General features: G+C 35.6%; 1 protein-coding gene across 3 annotated transcripts in view; it reads right to left on the bottom strand.

Annotated features, from left to right (window-relative positions):
- Positions 1-14,477, bottom strand: part of supt5h (SPT5 homolog, DSIF elongation factor subunit) — an 80,693-nt gene that overhangs the window by 55,510 nt on the left and 10,706 nt on the right. For 2 of the 3 annotated variants that reach the window (XM_039768271.1, XM_039768273.1), the window contains exons 2-4: positions 12,062-12,152; positions 9,007-9,169; positions 7,568-7,633 (exon numbers count right to left, since the gene is read on the bottom strand). In XM_039768271.1, coding sequence (XP_039624205.1) covers positions 7,568-7,633; positions 9,007-9,169; positions 12,062-12,133 — 301 coding nt within the window. In that variant the 5' untranslated portion in view covers positions 12,134-12,152. Of the gene's footprint in view, positions 1-2,402; positions 2,409-7,567; positions 7,634-9,006; positions 9,170-12,061; positions 12,153-14,477 lie in introns of all 3 variants that reach the window. The other variant, XM_039768272.1, reaches the window with a different exon arrangement.

Here is a 14,477-nt window from a genome sequence, read left to right as displayed (position 1 = left end):
AAGGGGGGGTGGGGTAAGGTTACTGAAGTATCCAATCTTAAAGCAAATTAAGCTGACAAGTCAGTTATGAATTTTTGATTCATAATATATTTTCTATTATTATAATGCTTATTTTTGCATGGTGTTCTTATTCTGGCATTCTTAACATTGAATGACTGAAAATATCACCCTCACCTTGTGCTACGTGCCTGACCCAATATGTATCTTGGAATCAGAGCGACGACACAGAAACTATCTTGTAATTAGTCAGGCGCAGCGATTCATCTCTGTTGACACCTTCAGTCACTGATGAATGGAGAGATTTTAGCAACTAGAGGCCTTAGATGTGACTTAACATCTGTGTAAAAAGTGTTGCAAGTTGTTCTGAGATGTAAACATGACACTGCCTTTAAATAATAATGTGATAGATATCCCCTCGCTCATCCCAAGAAATGCATTCCTGAAACTCATTCTCTTTCAGCGAATGAATTTATAATGCAAAGCACACAAGTGTTCTGACCTCCTACAAGTCAGAAAATATGACTCAGATAAAAATGTATATCCCTTTTTAAGGGCATGCCTTTTGTAAATGTGATTTCCTTTAAAATTTGTATGTATTCCCTTTTTGTTATAAAATGATTTTCTTGGTATTATTTATTGCTGCAATTTATTTATTTTTTAGTCAATTCCACCGGAGTGCCACCTACCAATAAAACCTTTCTACAGGGAAAAACACTGGACAGATTTTTTGCATACAGAAATGATAATGTTGGACTGTGCTTCAAAGTTCCTAGTTCACACAAGTTCGGCTAGTCATGAACTGTACACATCAAACATTCCAACTGATAATATTCATTAGAGACTAACTAATTTGTTCAAAACAATATGAGGATTTACATTACCCAATTGTTTTCTGTGTGTTTCCAGCAAATTAAAAAAGACACATTTGAGTGACAAATTACCTATTTTGATCAAATTAAAATTGAATCACCTAGCATGTGGAATAATTATTATATTTAGCAGATCCCTTTAACCAGGGCAACTTACAGGATCAGGCTACAGTTCATTTGTTTACACACACACACCATGGTGTCATAACTTCATTATTGCTAGTGACATGATCAGAGTTTCACATCAAGTCCGAAGTAGAAAATGAACTGGAAACCATGTGGACTACAGTCTGGAAACTATAATACAAGTTCATTACTGCACCTGATGAACTCATACTGCATGTTTTTCTCAGCAGGGACCTAAGCCATCTGAAAATAAATGGTGGACTTAAACATACAACTTGAAACACAACTGAAAAAACATTCATATATTGTTATCAACAATACAAATCTGCCCTTTTTGGGTTCCCTTCTGCTATTACAATGTATAGTTTTAACATTCCTGCATATTTAAAAAGGCTACTTAAACCACCAATGTATTTGTTTACTGTGTAGAACTGAACATATTTTTTTAATAATTCCACTCCTGGACCATATTGGAGTATCACTCCACTCCTGATTCCATTCCAGTTCACTATTAAGCCCAAGGTGCTTGACTTATCGTTATATCACAGAAATTAAAGTGCAGCTGCTTTCCTTTCCCCTTAAAGGCAAAGGAAAATAACTACAATATTTTTGATTTTCATTTGCTTTTTTTTTTTTTTTTTTTTAAACTTTAAAGTCTTTAAAAATCACTATTTTTAAATAGCCTTTTATGTGTCAGAAATGCTTATATAAGCTACCACTGCCAACACGCAGTTACATACACAATCTACATTCTCAGGTGGCCATTGCATTGATACATAAAGCCTACATCTCCATTGTATTCCAACTATCTAATACATTTCAATTTTTGTTTTATAAATCTAATACAAAATTCTAAACAACCGAAAAACTAGATGTTGAGAAAGCCTCTTACAGTAAGTCAATGTATGGCTAAATGCTAAACCACATTTGACAGTAAAATGTAATTTACAATTAAAACCTTTCAGGATATTATATATTGTTTATATATTTACTGTACCTGTTATGCCTTAAGTGGGAAAATTAGTGCATTTCCAAAACTGAGGAATATAACTTTACTAATGGAAATGTACAGGGGTTTTGACTTAAGAAGAAGAAAAAAAAAAAAAAAAAGGTCTTTCAACTTATGGTATTGGAGCTCTCTTTTGCATTTTGAGCTTAAAGTCAAAACACTGTATAAATCACTACAGTGACCAGTGATTTTTGGCCTCCTTAATTTGCTGCCTGTACTCCCTTTGGCAAGGCGAAAAAGGAAAGAAAAAAAAAAACATACACACAGAACAAGCACACAGATCACAAACACACTAGTGTGCATGTACAGTATACAAAGTGCATGTATGTGTCACACACACATACACAAATATAGCAATACTGAAACAGAAAAACAAAGAAGATCAAGAATTCATTTACCGTTAACTGAAGCAGGCATGCATAAAAAAAAAGATTCATGAGTGCAAAAAAAATTATTAAAATGGCTTTTAAGCATTTGTATTGCACACAGAAAGGATGTAGCACTTAATATACAAAATAAGTCTTTAGCTGCTGTTTGACAAGAACCACAGTTAAAATAGTGCAATTAGAAAAAGAATGTGGCAACTGTACCAATCATATGACTAAAATCTTAAAAATAGATGTGCAGTGGCATCAAAAGTCTGGGCACCTTGCTTAAAATTTCTGTTACAGTGAATAGTTAAGTGAACAGAAGACAAACTGACCACCAAAAAGCATAAAAGTAAAAAAAAAACACCTCAAAATCTACAAGGGAATACCTCAAGAGATGCAAGGTGATTGGTTTTGCAATTGCTCTTATGGTTCCCTGACCTAAAACATCTCTGGCTGGATCTCAAAAGAGCAGGGGATACGAGACGGCCCAAGAATCTTAAAGAATTAGAAGCCTTGAACAAGGATGAATGGGTGAAATACCATACGTAAGAACTGTAAGACTCTTAGCTGTCTACAAATATAGTTTACAAGCTGTGATACTTGCCAAACGGGGTGCTACAAAGTATTGACCATGTCGGGTGCCCAAAACTTTTGCTTCAGGCCCTATTCATTTTTTTGGTACTTTGTACTACTGTGAATGAAAATGCAACCGTGCTTAAAATATTAAAGAATTGTGTCATCTTTAACTTTATGCCTTTTGGTGATCAGTTCACCTTCTGCACACTTAACTACTCACAGTAACAAGACATTTTAAGAAAGGGTGCCCAAACCTTTGCATGCCACTTTCCTTTAACTAATGCATTGAAAATTTACCTATCACTAGAACTTACTCAAAATTGGGAGAAAATATCAGATAGTACCTCTGAATAAAATATTGCACAAGCTGACCCATCTAACAGTATTAACGACTGGATGAAGAGAGACTCCCATAAACTGTTAAATGTTTCAATGAATAATAAAAAATATCAGGAATAAAAGCATCTAAAACTCTTCATTAGGAGATTTACTTTTCTGACCCGTAAATTTTCGATGATTTTCAAGGACTTGCAAACTTATGCTTTTACTAGTTAATGCAAAACATTTTGTGGGATTTAGGATATACACTTAAAACAGGACGACGACAATCAGAAATAAAAACATTCTGTAAAAAGAGCAGATGTGTGAAATGCTACAGAAATTACAAGCCCCATTTCACTATCATGTATGGTGACTTGACAAGCTAGATACTAGGTATAGGACAACGGTGGGCTCTTCATTAATTCAATGTAATTTTCCCCAGTTTTACAAGGATCTGAAATGGTCTTTCATAAAGAGGATAACTTACATGTTAATGTAGGTTTTCTATGATAAAATTAACTGCAGAGGTCGAAGAGACATTTTGAATTTGAGTATTTACTCAATGTTTCAAATATTCTCCAGAAAAAACAGTATTTTTGATATTTATCAAATGTACAAAATGTAAAACTGCATTATGTATAAATAAGGGCGTTGTAGTAACTCATGAAACTTGTATCTCTCTCTTTCTCTGTACTTCCATCTGTTCTGCTTCTTTACTGTTCATGTTCCTGCCTTGGTCAAACTCTCTTGCCCTTCATCTCCATTCCTCCCACTTACCTGAATATTACCCCTTCTAGTTATTCTCTCCTTATATCAACTATTAGCATGCAGGAATACATACCTAAATTAACATTAAATCTTAGATTAATGTACAATAAAAGAGGTCAGTCCTATAATTTCAAGCCTTGTGTTATTGTGGCCAACAAAGCAGTGCAGGCTTCACAACATAGCCAAATGACCATTGGTGTTCCACTCACCTACCCGTTCTGATAATAATTTCTCCACATTATTAAAGAGTTTAGTAGAAAAGAAGTTACTATTAGTAGATCATGCACTGTAGTTAATAGTAGTCCATATTATTTAAATGTGTGTTTTCAGGTTTAAGGGTCATCTCAAAATAGCCATTCCATTATGCAAAGTCTGACCCAGGATTGTTAACAACTAGTAATCAAAGTTAGACTCCTGCATAAGATTTTGTACCATTGGGAATAATGTTATTTTAGGGCTTTCTATTTTTACAGATGTGGGTGCTGTCTAAAACTAAGAATGTGGGTTGGTTGTAGGAAAAAAAAAACAATGTAATACAATAGCAACTCATTTTTGTTTTATTAAGGACATTGTTTTTCCTCTCTAACGCTGCTAGAAGCCAAGTTATAAACAACGTGCCACACACAGCTTACAAAAGGACCTTTGGGCCAGAAAGCAAAAGAAATGCTTTTCTCTTTGTTCTCCAATAAAAACGATGCTCGTTTATCCAGGGACTCTTGTAATCATTATAAAAACATATCTCCTCATGTCACAATGGGAAAATTAGTTCCTGGGAAATACCAAATAATTGACAATCCTGTAAAATCAGATGCATGAGAACACTTTAGTGTCACTATAATTTGACAAATAACCTGTGTTACAAAAAGTGACCAGCTAGGGCAACCACAATATTTTCATATTACTTTTTCAATTCCATTGTGTCAGTTTAGTGTACTCCTTTAACCGGGTATCTGGTGACACATGAAAAGCCAGAATCATGCCATCCATCAAAAGCAGCAAAGTAAAATCTCAAACTTAAAACTATCAAGTAATATATTATTTTTGCATCTTGAATAATATGGAGAAAAAAAAGAGATGACTATCATAGCAAAAGGAAATGATTCAATAATAAAGTTTGTCCCGATTATGGCAGAGGCTTTGTGTATGTGTGTGTGTGAGTGTGTGCACACACATGGCATGGATAGGAAAGGAAAAAAAAAAAAAAAAAAAACTTATGATGTTAACGACAGGAAGATAAACAAGCAAATAATCGGTACTGGTCATTTTGAACAAACTGTGTGAGGTGAAATTTCTAAGGATTCAGATGATTCACCAGAGCAGGTGAGTGGGAAAAGAATAGAACAAAGCATGGATAAAAAACTCAAGTTCAAGTACAAACAGTGTATCATCATGTTTGTGTCATGGAGGAAAGTAAACACTCATCAGTTAAACCTCAAGTAGAGAGGTTGGCAAAATAGTATAAAATACCAAGTCTTAAGTATGGGAAAAGAAATGGCTAAGTAAGAAGATACCAAACAATGTTTAACTAAAATTGGAGAAGGGTTATCAAGTTTAAATAGTATAGAGGGATTTGTATTAATTAAATAAAATTATTCTATTTTACAGAATGTGCATTTTAATTTCAAAGTGGCTTATGTTTAGCAGAAATAGGATTAGTTCACATAATGATTTTAGGTTCATGTGAGGTAAAGGTCAAGTTCACTGTAATGCATAAACTGTACAATTAAATTCTCACTTGCATGCCTGTGATTTACTAGTGAGAGTAAAAATAATAGGAAGCAAAAAAGGAACTACTGTATATGTTTAAGTACAAGATTTTACAGAACTTAAGAGACCCACAAGTTTATTAAGTGTTATGGCCTAAAATATTGAGCAATGCTGCCCAAAGAGATCCTGAAAAGATATGCATGTTAAGTATGAATTAAGGATGTGAAGATCGCCAGTGGTGTGTCATGCATCAAGAGACTGCATATCATCCATTGGAAATTGAAATACATCACTATTTACAAATATTAAAAAGAACATTCTTATCCTTTATATTGTTTAGAGTTGATGTAGTTCGCACAGGAATAAATAAACTTTTATATTATATAATTGTTAGTAAATTAAGGTGTTTTACAATGCCAAGCAAAGTACAAAGCAAAGAAACAATGTGGCTTAATGTAACTTTCAGAACGTTTCTAAATTAACTACATACAGTGTTAACGGAAACAATTTTATTTCTCAATTATCATTTTTGTAACTTGTGTGTTTTCCAGAGATGCATGTGTGCAGTTCTTTTTGCTCAGTAGTCATCAGGCATAATATTTAATATATTCACTAAATAATATCCCCATGATGGAAGAATTAATATTCTTGTACAAAAAAGATGATACAGAAAACTGAAGTGAGGGAGGAAAAAAACCCAGATGTCCAAATTAAAAGCTGAACAAGTCACTGGAGGAGGAAGAGGAGGTTGACAGCATGCACTGATGGCATGTTGCCACACCCACCACACGACAACACCTGGATTACTGGACTTGCTTTTAAATAAAAAAAAAAAAAATCCTATATCATGCCCTATACACAAGTCCACAAGTAAATAAACAGCCATATCAAAAACATACCAGGCATAAAATATTGAGAAAAAGTAGGTTTAGAAAATTAACAATAATGACTCTTGTAAAAGAAATGTAACAACTGAATAAAGGCTTAAAACATTTAGACACTTATAAAAAAAAATGTTATAGAAAAATGTAATTAGAAATAACACAAGGGAATACTATATTTTAAATACAGTCAGATTATGGAAGAATTATAAGCAACACAAAATTGTCAGCTGCTCGAGTGATTGGATTTTAAAAATCTCAAGGCAGGATACAAAGCTGACTTTGGATTGCACCTTTTTAAATATACTGCAAAGGAAGCACTAAGAAGTCATCAACTTATGTCATCTTAGGTCTTCAACTTACATCCTTCAACTTTGTTGCTTGTTTCTAATTTTTAGGGCTTCCAATGGTGTTCTCTTTAAAAGGCACTAAATGCAAATAAAGACTGTGTGGAGTCACTATTGTCCTTAGGATATTCTGAAACAATGTTCTTAGGAAGAATAAAGTTTGTGCTCCAAAACAACTCTCAAGCTTCCATTTGCGCTTACACAAGCAAGTGGGAGTAAACACAAAAAAGGTAAGTCATATATCGGAAATTAGTTGCAAAATTACACAATATTTTCTTCAGAAAAAGAAATATCCTAAAAACAACAATGCCCTGTTTAACCAATAAATTAAATTTCACAGTAGGGAAACATAGCATCTTCTTTAGTTTATTACTATTCCAGAATCCTCTCAAAGTAGTTAAAGAGCCATAACCAGACAAGCATGGTACTGAAATAGATTTACAAAGTCAAAAAAGAATATTGAAATACTATGAAATATTTTGATGATGCATGCCATTCTATACTTAGAACATTTTCTTGTCTTGTCTGCAAAATGAACATATTTCGGTGCAGCACAATCCACTGGCCAGAGCATGTTAAACGAAGAACAAACCTTTCTCTAAAATGTCCTCTGCACCATCTTCCCACTGATCTTCATCTTCATACTCATCATCAACATCTGCCAAAAAAGTAAGACAGGTTCATTATTTTTAATTCAGTCAGCTCCAAACTTCAAGATAAATTTGAAATAACTGCATAAAGACAATAAATCAGACAGTCTGAAGTGCATATAATCATTCAAAGTTTTTTAGTTGAATAAGCAGTTAAGTAATACAGTAAATTGTGTTGTATGAAATAGTGCAACATATGAATGATAATGGCTTTCTCCTAACTTCACTTTAACTTAATACTGATACTCTTTATGTTCAATTCATCATAATAACTATTCATAGTGGCTCTAAAATCTGTACTGACCCCAACTCTCTCTTCTGTTTCTTTTTCCGGTTTCTTTACGGTGGCGGCCTGCGCCACCACCACCTACTCAAAGCATCATGATGCACCAACATTGATGGACTGAAAGCCAGAAGTCTACGTGACCATCATCATCAAGTCCTTCCATGAGAACCCTAAATACAAAGAGGACTGTTTCATTTATGTTAGGTAGATTGCCCAGAGGGGACTGGGCGGTCTCATGGTCTGGAATCCCTGCAGATTTTTGTTTTCTTTTTTTTCTGTCCACCCTGGCCATTGGACCTTACTTATTCTATGTTAATTAATGTTGACTTATTTTTTATTGTGTCTTCTATTTTTCTATTCTTCATTTTGTAAAGCACTTTGAGCTACATTTTTTTCTATGAAAATGTGCTATATAAATAAATGTTGTTGTTGCTGCTGCAGCAAAAGAGTGGTTTAATCTGAACCTATAAAAAGGTAATGCAGAAATATATTAACACATTTATCATCTTTATGAACTACCTATTCCAAACAGTTTATGTAGTACTAGGGTGTTGTACCGTGTTTGTCATTATGAATGAAGTGAAAAGTCAAGTAAAATTACACCTTTTATTGGCCAACTAAAAAGATTACAATATGGAAGCTTTCGAGGCAACTCAGGCCCCCTTCTTCAGGCAAGATGTAATGAATCAGTTTATGTACACAATGATAATGTAAACTATCAGGAAGAGCAATATGAACAAAGACTGATGGGTATACTACAACAGAAAATTAATTATACATGTAACAAAAATGTTGACAGGCTTTTTCAACAGTGGGTTGGGCTTGAAATTTTAGCAAGGTATGTCAAAACTGTTTTTCAAGGCATTGACTTTATAAAGCCTAAATCTAGCAATTTCTGAATATGGCAGATTTAGTTCCAACTATTTATGGAGGCACGGGAGGTAAACAAATGATGTCAGGGTAGAAGCTGGACACTACCAAATTTTCTACAGCTATTTCTATCTAGATACAGTACATGAAAATACATTAACAGCTTTTTAAACCATATAATGAAGAGTTTGTGTTTTTTACAATGAACCAACAAAATTGTCTTACCAGCTTCATCAAGAATGAATCCCCCATGTTTTGGCCGTTTTTGTGGACGTTCATCATCATCCTCTTCCTCCTCTTCATCATAATAATCATCTTCTTCCTCTTCCTCTTCTACTTCATCTTGGTCATCTTCTTCTGCTTTTTCACTGCCCCTCCCCTCCTCCTCCTAAAGGGAAAAAATACATTTATATGTTAGGTACATACATGTTTAAAAACTAACAATTGAATTACGCAACACTAGTTTAATAGATGTTGAGCACCGGTCTGGTCTCACATGGAGTGCATTCTGGTTAACACACAAAACACACCTCCTCTAATGTTTCAGAAACTTTAGTTTCCTAAACCTCAGGGGATGAAACTAAACTTAGGCACTGTTATTTTATATGATGTATTGCCCCTCTCCGACATTAAGTCACATCAGAAAATGGGAAACTAAGTCTGGCTTTTTAACTGCACTTTATAAGATGCAGAGTCAAGGTCAAGCTAAAATTTATTGTCATGTGTAGATTGTAAAATAAAATTCTTACTTGCATTCCACCCATAGACTGCCGACAGTGGTAAAATACAATTCAACACAGACCAGTAAAACAAACAGTAAACAAAGCAGATATTGCACCCAAGTGACTTGGATCTTCAGCAAAGATTATTAAGTAACTGATGAAAGGTCCAGTAGTATAGATGGACAAAGACTGTCTCTATCATTTCTTCTGATATAATATATATTTTTGAAGTATGATATTTATAAACAGGAAGGACCATCTCCATCTTTTTCCTAATGTAGGCTGGTTACATATTTTCAGAATATTATTCCACTAATAGATAGACCGAAGTTGAATGTTACCTTCTTATCCATAGCCTTTGTAGGTTCTTGTAGCTATGCAAGTTGAGCATGTTTCTTTTCATTATTTTATCATATTAATTTTAATGCAGTACAAATTTACAAATGGCTGCTCCAATGTACATATTTATTCTCAAATAAAATGTATGAAACATGTAATGGCTATGTATAGTTATGGAATTAACATCTACTTCTTGTTTTTAGCTATACTTTTTGAGTAATTTTAATTACTACAGGTAAAGGACTATGCTTTACCAATTTGTTTTGGTTTCACCACTAAAAATGCTATTTCACAGAGCTGAGAATGCTTCGTCCTCTGATGTTTTCTCTTCAGGTGTGGCACTAGTTGTTGTTTTGTACATTTTGCAGTAAAATATCTTCTTAGCAGATAAAAATTTAGTTTATATGACTTAGGTCGTACATGAACATTTACTTCTATAGCTTCTGCCCCCACCTTTTGTTCAAATGTATTTTCTCTCTCTCAACAAAGTGATGCAGAGTAGGGCCATTGATGATAATTGTGTGCACCTGCAGTAGTGTGACTGGTCTGTTGGAACCTTTAATTTAAATAGCTCCCTCTATGGTGAAAACCATCTCAATGTTCTTTAAGGAGGTATAGAGTTTAAAAGAAGGAAGGAAGAATAAGATGTGTAGGCTAAACTCACAACAATAAAATAATAATAATAAGGTACATTTATTGAGCACCTTTCACAAACCCAAGGTCGCTTTACATACAGAGTAAATAACAATAAAAAATTATACAGATGACAAAAGTTCATAGAAGTGGAAAGTTTTTAGTTGAGATTTAAAAGTGCAGATAGAGGAGCAATCTCGTAGAGACTGAGGAATAGAGTTCCAGAGTTGAGGGCTATAGTACTTAAGGACCTGCTTCCCAGGTTGGAGAGTCTGGTGCGTGGGACAGTAAGGAAATTACTGCTCGAGGACCTGAGAGAGCGACAAGGAGTATATGGAGCTAGTAGCTAAGTGAGGTAGAGGGGGGCAAGGTTATGTAGGGCTTTGAAGGTGAGAAGCAGAATCTTAAATTTAATCCTTGATGGAACCGGTAGCCAGTGAAGTAGGGAGAAAACAGGGGAGATGAGAGCAAAATGCTTTGTGTGGGTGAGGACTCTGGCTGCAGAGTTCTGAATATACTGTATCTTCTGTACAGATTCTGCAGGGAGGCCAATAAAGAGGGAATTACAACAATCAATACGAGACATTATGAAACAATGAACCAGAGTTTGAGCATCATTAAAGGACAGAAATGGACGGAGGTGGGCAATGTTATGGAGACAATAGAATGACATTTTGGAAAGACACCTAATGTGTAGCTCAAAGTGTTGAATCAAACAAAACACCAAGATTTCTGACAACAGGAACGACAAATGTACCATCAACAGAAACAGATAAATTGGATGCCTTAGAAAGTTGGGATTTTGGACCTACCAGTAACACTTCAGTTTTATTGGCAATAAGTTTTAGAAAATTATTTTCGATCCATAGCTTAAGATCAGTGATGCAGTCAGTGAGTATGCTGGGAGGTGAATCTGTAGGGGAATAACTGCATATCATCTGCATAATGTGAATATCACCTTGGGATTAATAAAGTATCTATCTATCTAACAGTGGAAGTTAAGGCTATGTCTGCAAATAATATAACCCAAAGGAAGGATATAAAGTAGAAAAAGTAATGGCCCAAGGGCTAAACCCTGTGGGACACCATACGACACAGGTGAGGTGGAGGATTTATATCGGCCGAGTGTGACAAACTGTTGCCTATTAGAGAGATATGATGTGAGCCATTGAAGGGCTAAGCCAGTATCATGCAGCATCATGTCCAGTGCCACTCCTTTACAAATATAACTGTGCTTTAGTGGATTTTCCAGTCTACAGTAGAGTGACACAACCCAAAAAACAAATGTCACACTTTTAAGGCTCATGGTCCTGAGATTGTCTTCAATGTGCTTTTCAGAATGTTATTTCTGTCAAGAGAGGCAGTAAACCGCTTCGGGAATTCCCAAATTTTAATACATTTCTCTTGAACAAACGGAGTGAGGGGAAAAAAAAAAAAAACTTCACTCCACCTAACTTCTTGCAGAAAATGTGGTATGTTTGAGAGACTGTATTAACCAGCTGTACAATCACAATATGCTGCACACAAAAATACAATATCCAAGAAAAAATACTTCTTAAAAATCACACAGGTTTCAAAAAACTCACCTCATTTTCTTCAGCATCACTGCTACGCTCACTCTGGTTGTCAGAGAAGTCACTGTCTTCACTGTCTGACATCTCAGAAATGTTCTGTGTGCTGTAAAAAGTCAATAAACAAAATCACATACAATAATCATAAACAAGCATACAATTGCATCTCCATATGCTATGTATTGCACATTAACTACAAACAAGCAAACATCATCTGCTGTTATATTGGTACAATTGTATAAAGAATTTTTGGTGGCAAATTGTTTCCAGTGGAGAAACATGATTTTCACTGCATTTGGACAGGTGAAGCTACATTCTACAGGTAGTAATTTGTGACATTTTAAACTTTAATGGCAAATTAATTGGGTTGTGTTTGGGTTGTGTTTTTTTCTTTTATGCGGCTAGTTTTCTTACTCTGCCCATGGGCAACTTGTCATTGTTGAAGGAATTGTGAAAATCCTGGAAAAGAAAGTCAGGCCCTTAGTTTCATAGCTGAAGCTTGGAACACAGTTCATGTTTGAACAGGACAATGATCCTAAAAATTCAAGCAAGTCCACTAAAGACAGCTTAGGAGTTTGTAATTGGGAGGGTTGTGGGTTAGCCCTCTGTCACAATGTCAGAAACGAATAAGTGGTTAGAAGAGGTGACTGTGTGAAGTTAGTGTTGCTAAAGAACAAACCACTTTTGCACAAAAGAATATCTGTACCCTGTGACAAACTGAGGTATCTCCAGGGATGGGTCAATCCCTGCACCTGAGGAGGCCCCTATTGGCTATTGCTCCCAACAGGTTGATCCAAATGAGTTTTTTTTAAGAGCCAATACAGATCACCGATATCATGTGACTAGAACTGGCTGATTCAGATACCATTTTTTTTTTTAATCCTTTCAAAAATATTTTTACACTATGCTCCCTCATAGCCAGATGTGTAGAATCCATATATTCTACATTAAAATAGCATTTTTACAATCTAACTGCAGACCACAGATGTTACCCGTTTACTTTTTTTTTCCACGGGTTATCCAGCACTTGACACAGGGCTCAGGATCAAACTGATCAAGTGATGAGCCTTCTGTGCCGATTCAGACTAAATCCTCCAAGGTTAAGACAACGAGTGGGTTTCACACTTTTAATTTTATTCTGTTCTGTACTGAAAAGCCAAGTTAATACTGAGCTGCTGAAATACGCAGAACGTGCATGACCTCAACAAGATGTAGAATACTGTGGAAATCTGTGCAATAAAGCTCTTGTCAGCAAGACTCCCACAAGCCAATGTTAAGACTTGTCTGAGAATTGTCCTTTGATCAGAATTTTTAGCAATCTTAATTCCATTTGTATAGCAATGACATCCCATGCATTCTTCAATAAGACTTCTTGATACCATGTTATCTAAGTGTCAATCTCATATTCTCTAAAAGTGGTTAGAATCATCGGATATCCACTGGATTGTGAGAACACAACAGTCAAAAGCTGCTACAATTTTAGACAAATCAAACAAGGCAGAGGGCAGGCATTTCTACAGCTGTGCCTCTCACAGTGGATATGACAAAAGGCTCTAGCAGACATAAAAGTGATAAAGAAGGATTTCAACAACTTTTTAAAATACATTTTGAAGTATTTAGCTGCACAGCATTCATTTTGTAAGCAGCAGACAGGGGGTACCCATTTTTGCAACTCTGCTCTAGGACAAATAGTCACAGTAGAGAAAAAAATGACAAAAGACTTCCCAGATTCTTATAAATAGGTTTAGCTCAATTTTAGCTGTCCACTGGTCATTTTGTAAACAAAAGAGCATTTCAACAACAAAGGCTCAGCTGTGGAAAATAAGTGTCCCCTAAAGTGGATGGGATGGACAGGCACATTAAATACATATGACATTGATATAGAAAACTGTCTACAGTCCTTTATAATATATTTCAAACAATTTTAGCTAATGGCACACATTTCTACAGCAAAGGCTCAGCTAAGGAAACAAGTGTCTCCTCTAGTGGAAAGGATGCAGGGACACACTAGGTATGAACGTGCAATAGAGGGATATTAAAGACACTGTGCACCATGTTAAATAAACAGTGTTCACTCGGGATCCCGGTTTGCAACCTGCCCCCGCCCCCACCCAGGCAGACACGTGGTCCAGTCCCCACCCTCCGGAAATGACCCTCTATCTGCCACAGCCAGGTGTTACGTGGGCGGCCACGGCCTGGTCCAGCCACTCGGGTCCCCAACAATGAGGATCATACAAGCCGGATCAACCTCGTGGAAACGCGCCACATGGCCGCAGTGCCAAAACTGACGCTCCCTCACAGTGCAGGTAATGTGCCTCATTCGGGACTCCATGAGCAACTGCTCATTTGACACAAAGTCAAACCAATGGTACCCAAAGGATTTTCTGGAGAGACACAGTAGCAAAGGAGCCAGTATTCATCTCAGGTCACT

Source organism: Polypterus senegalus, chromosome 11, assembly GCF_016835505.1.
Source record: "Polypterus senegalus isolate Bchr_013 chromosome 11, ASM1683550v1, whole genome shotgun sequence".
NCBI classification, from domain to species: Eukaryota; Metazoa; Chordata; class Cladistia; order Polypteriformes; family Polypteridae; genus Polypterus; species Polypterus senegalus.
The sequence above is the reverse complement of the archived record's forward strand: the minus strand, read 5'-3'. Positions and strand labels throughout refer to the sequence as shown.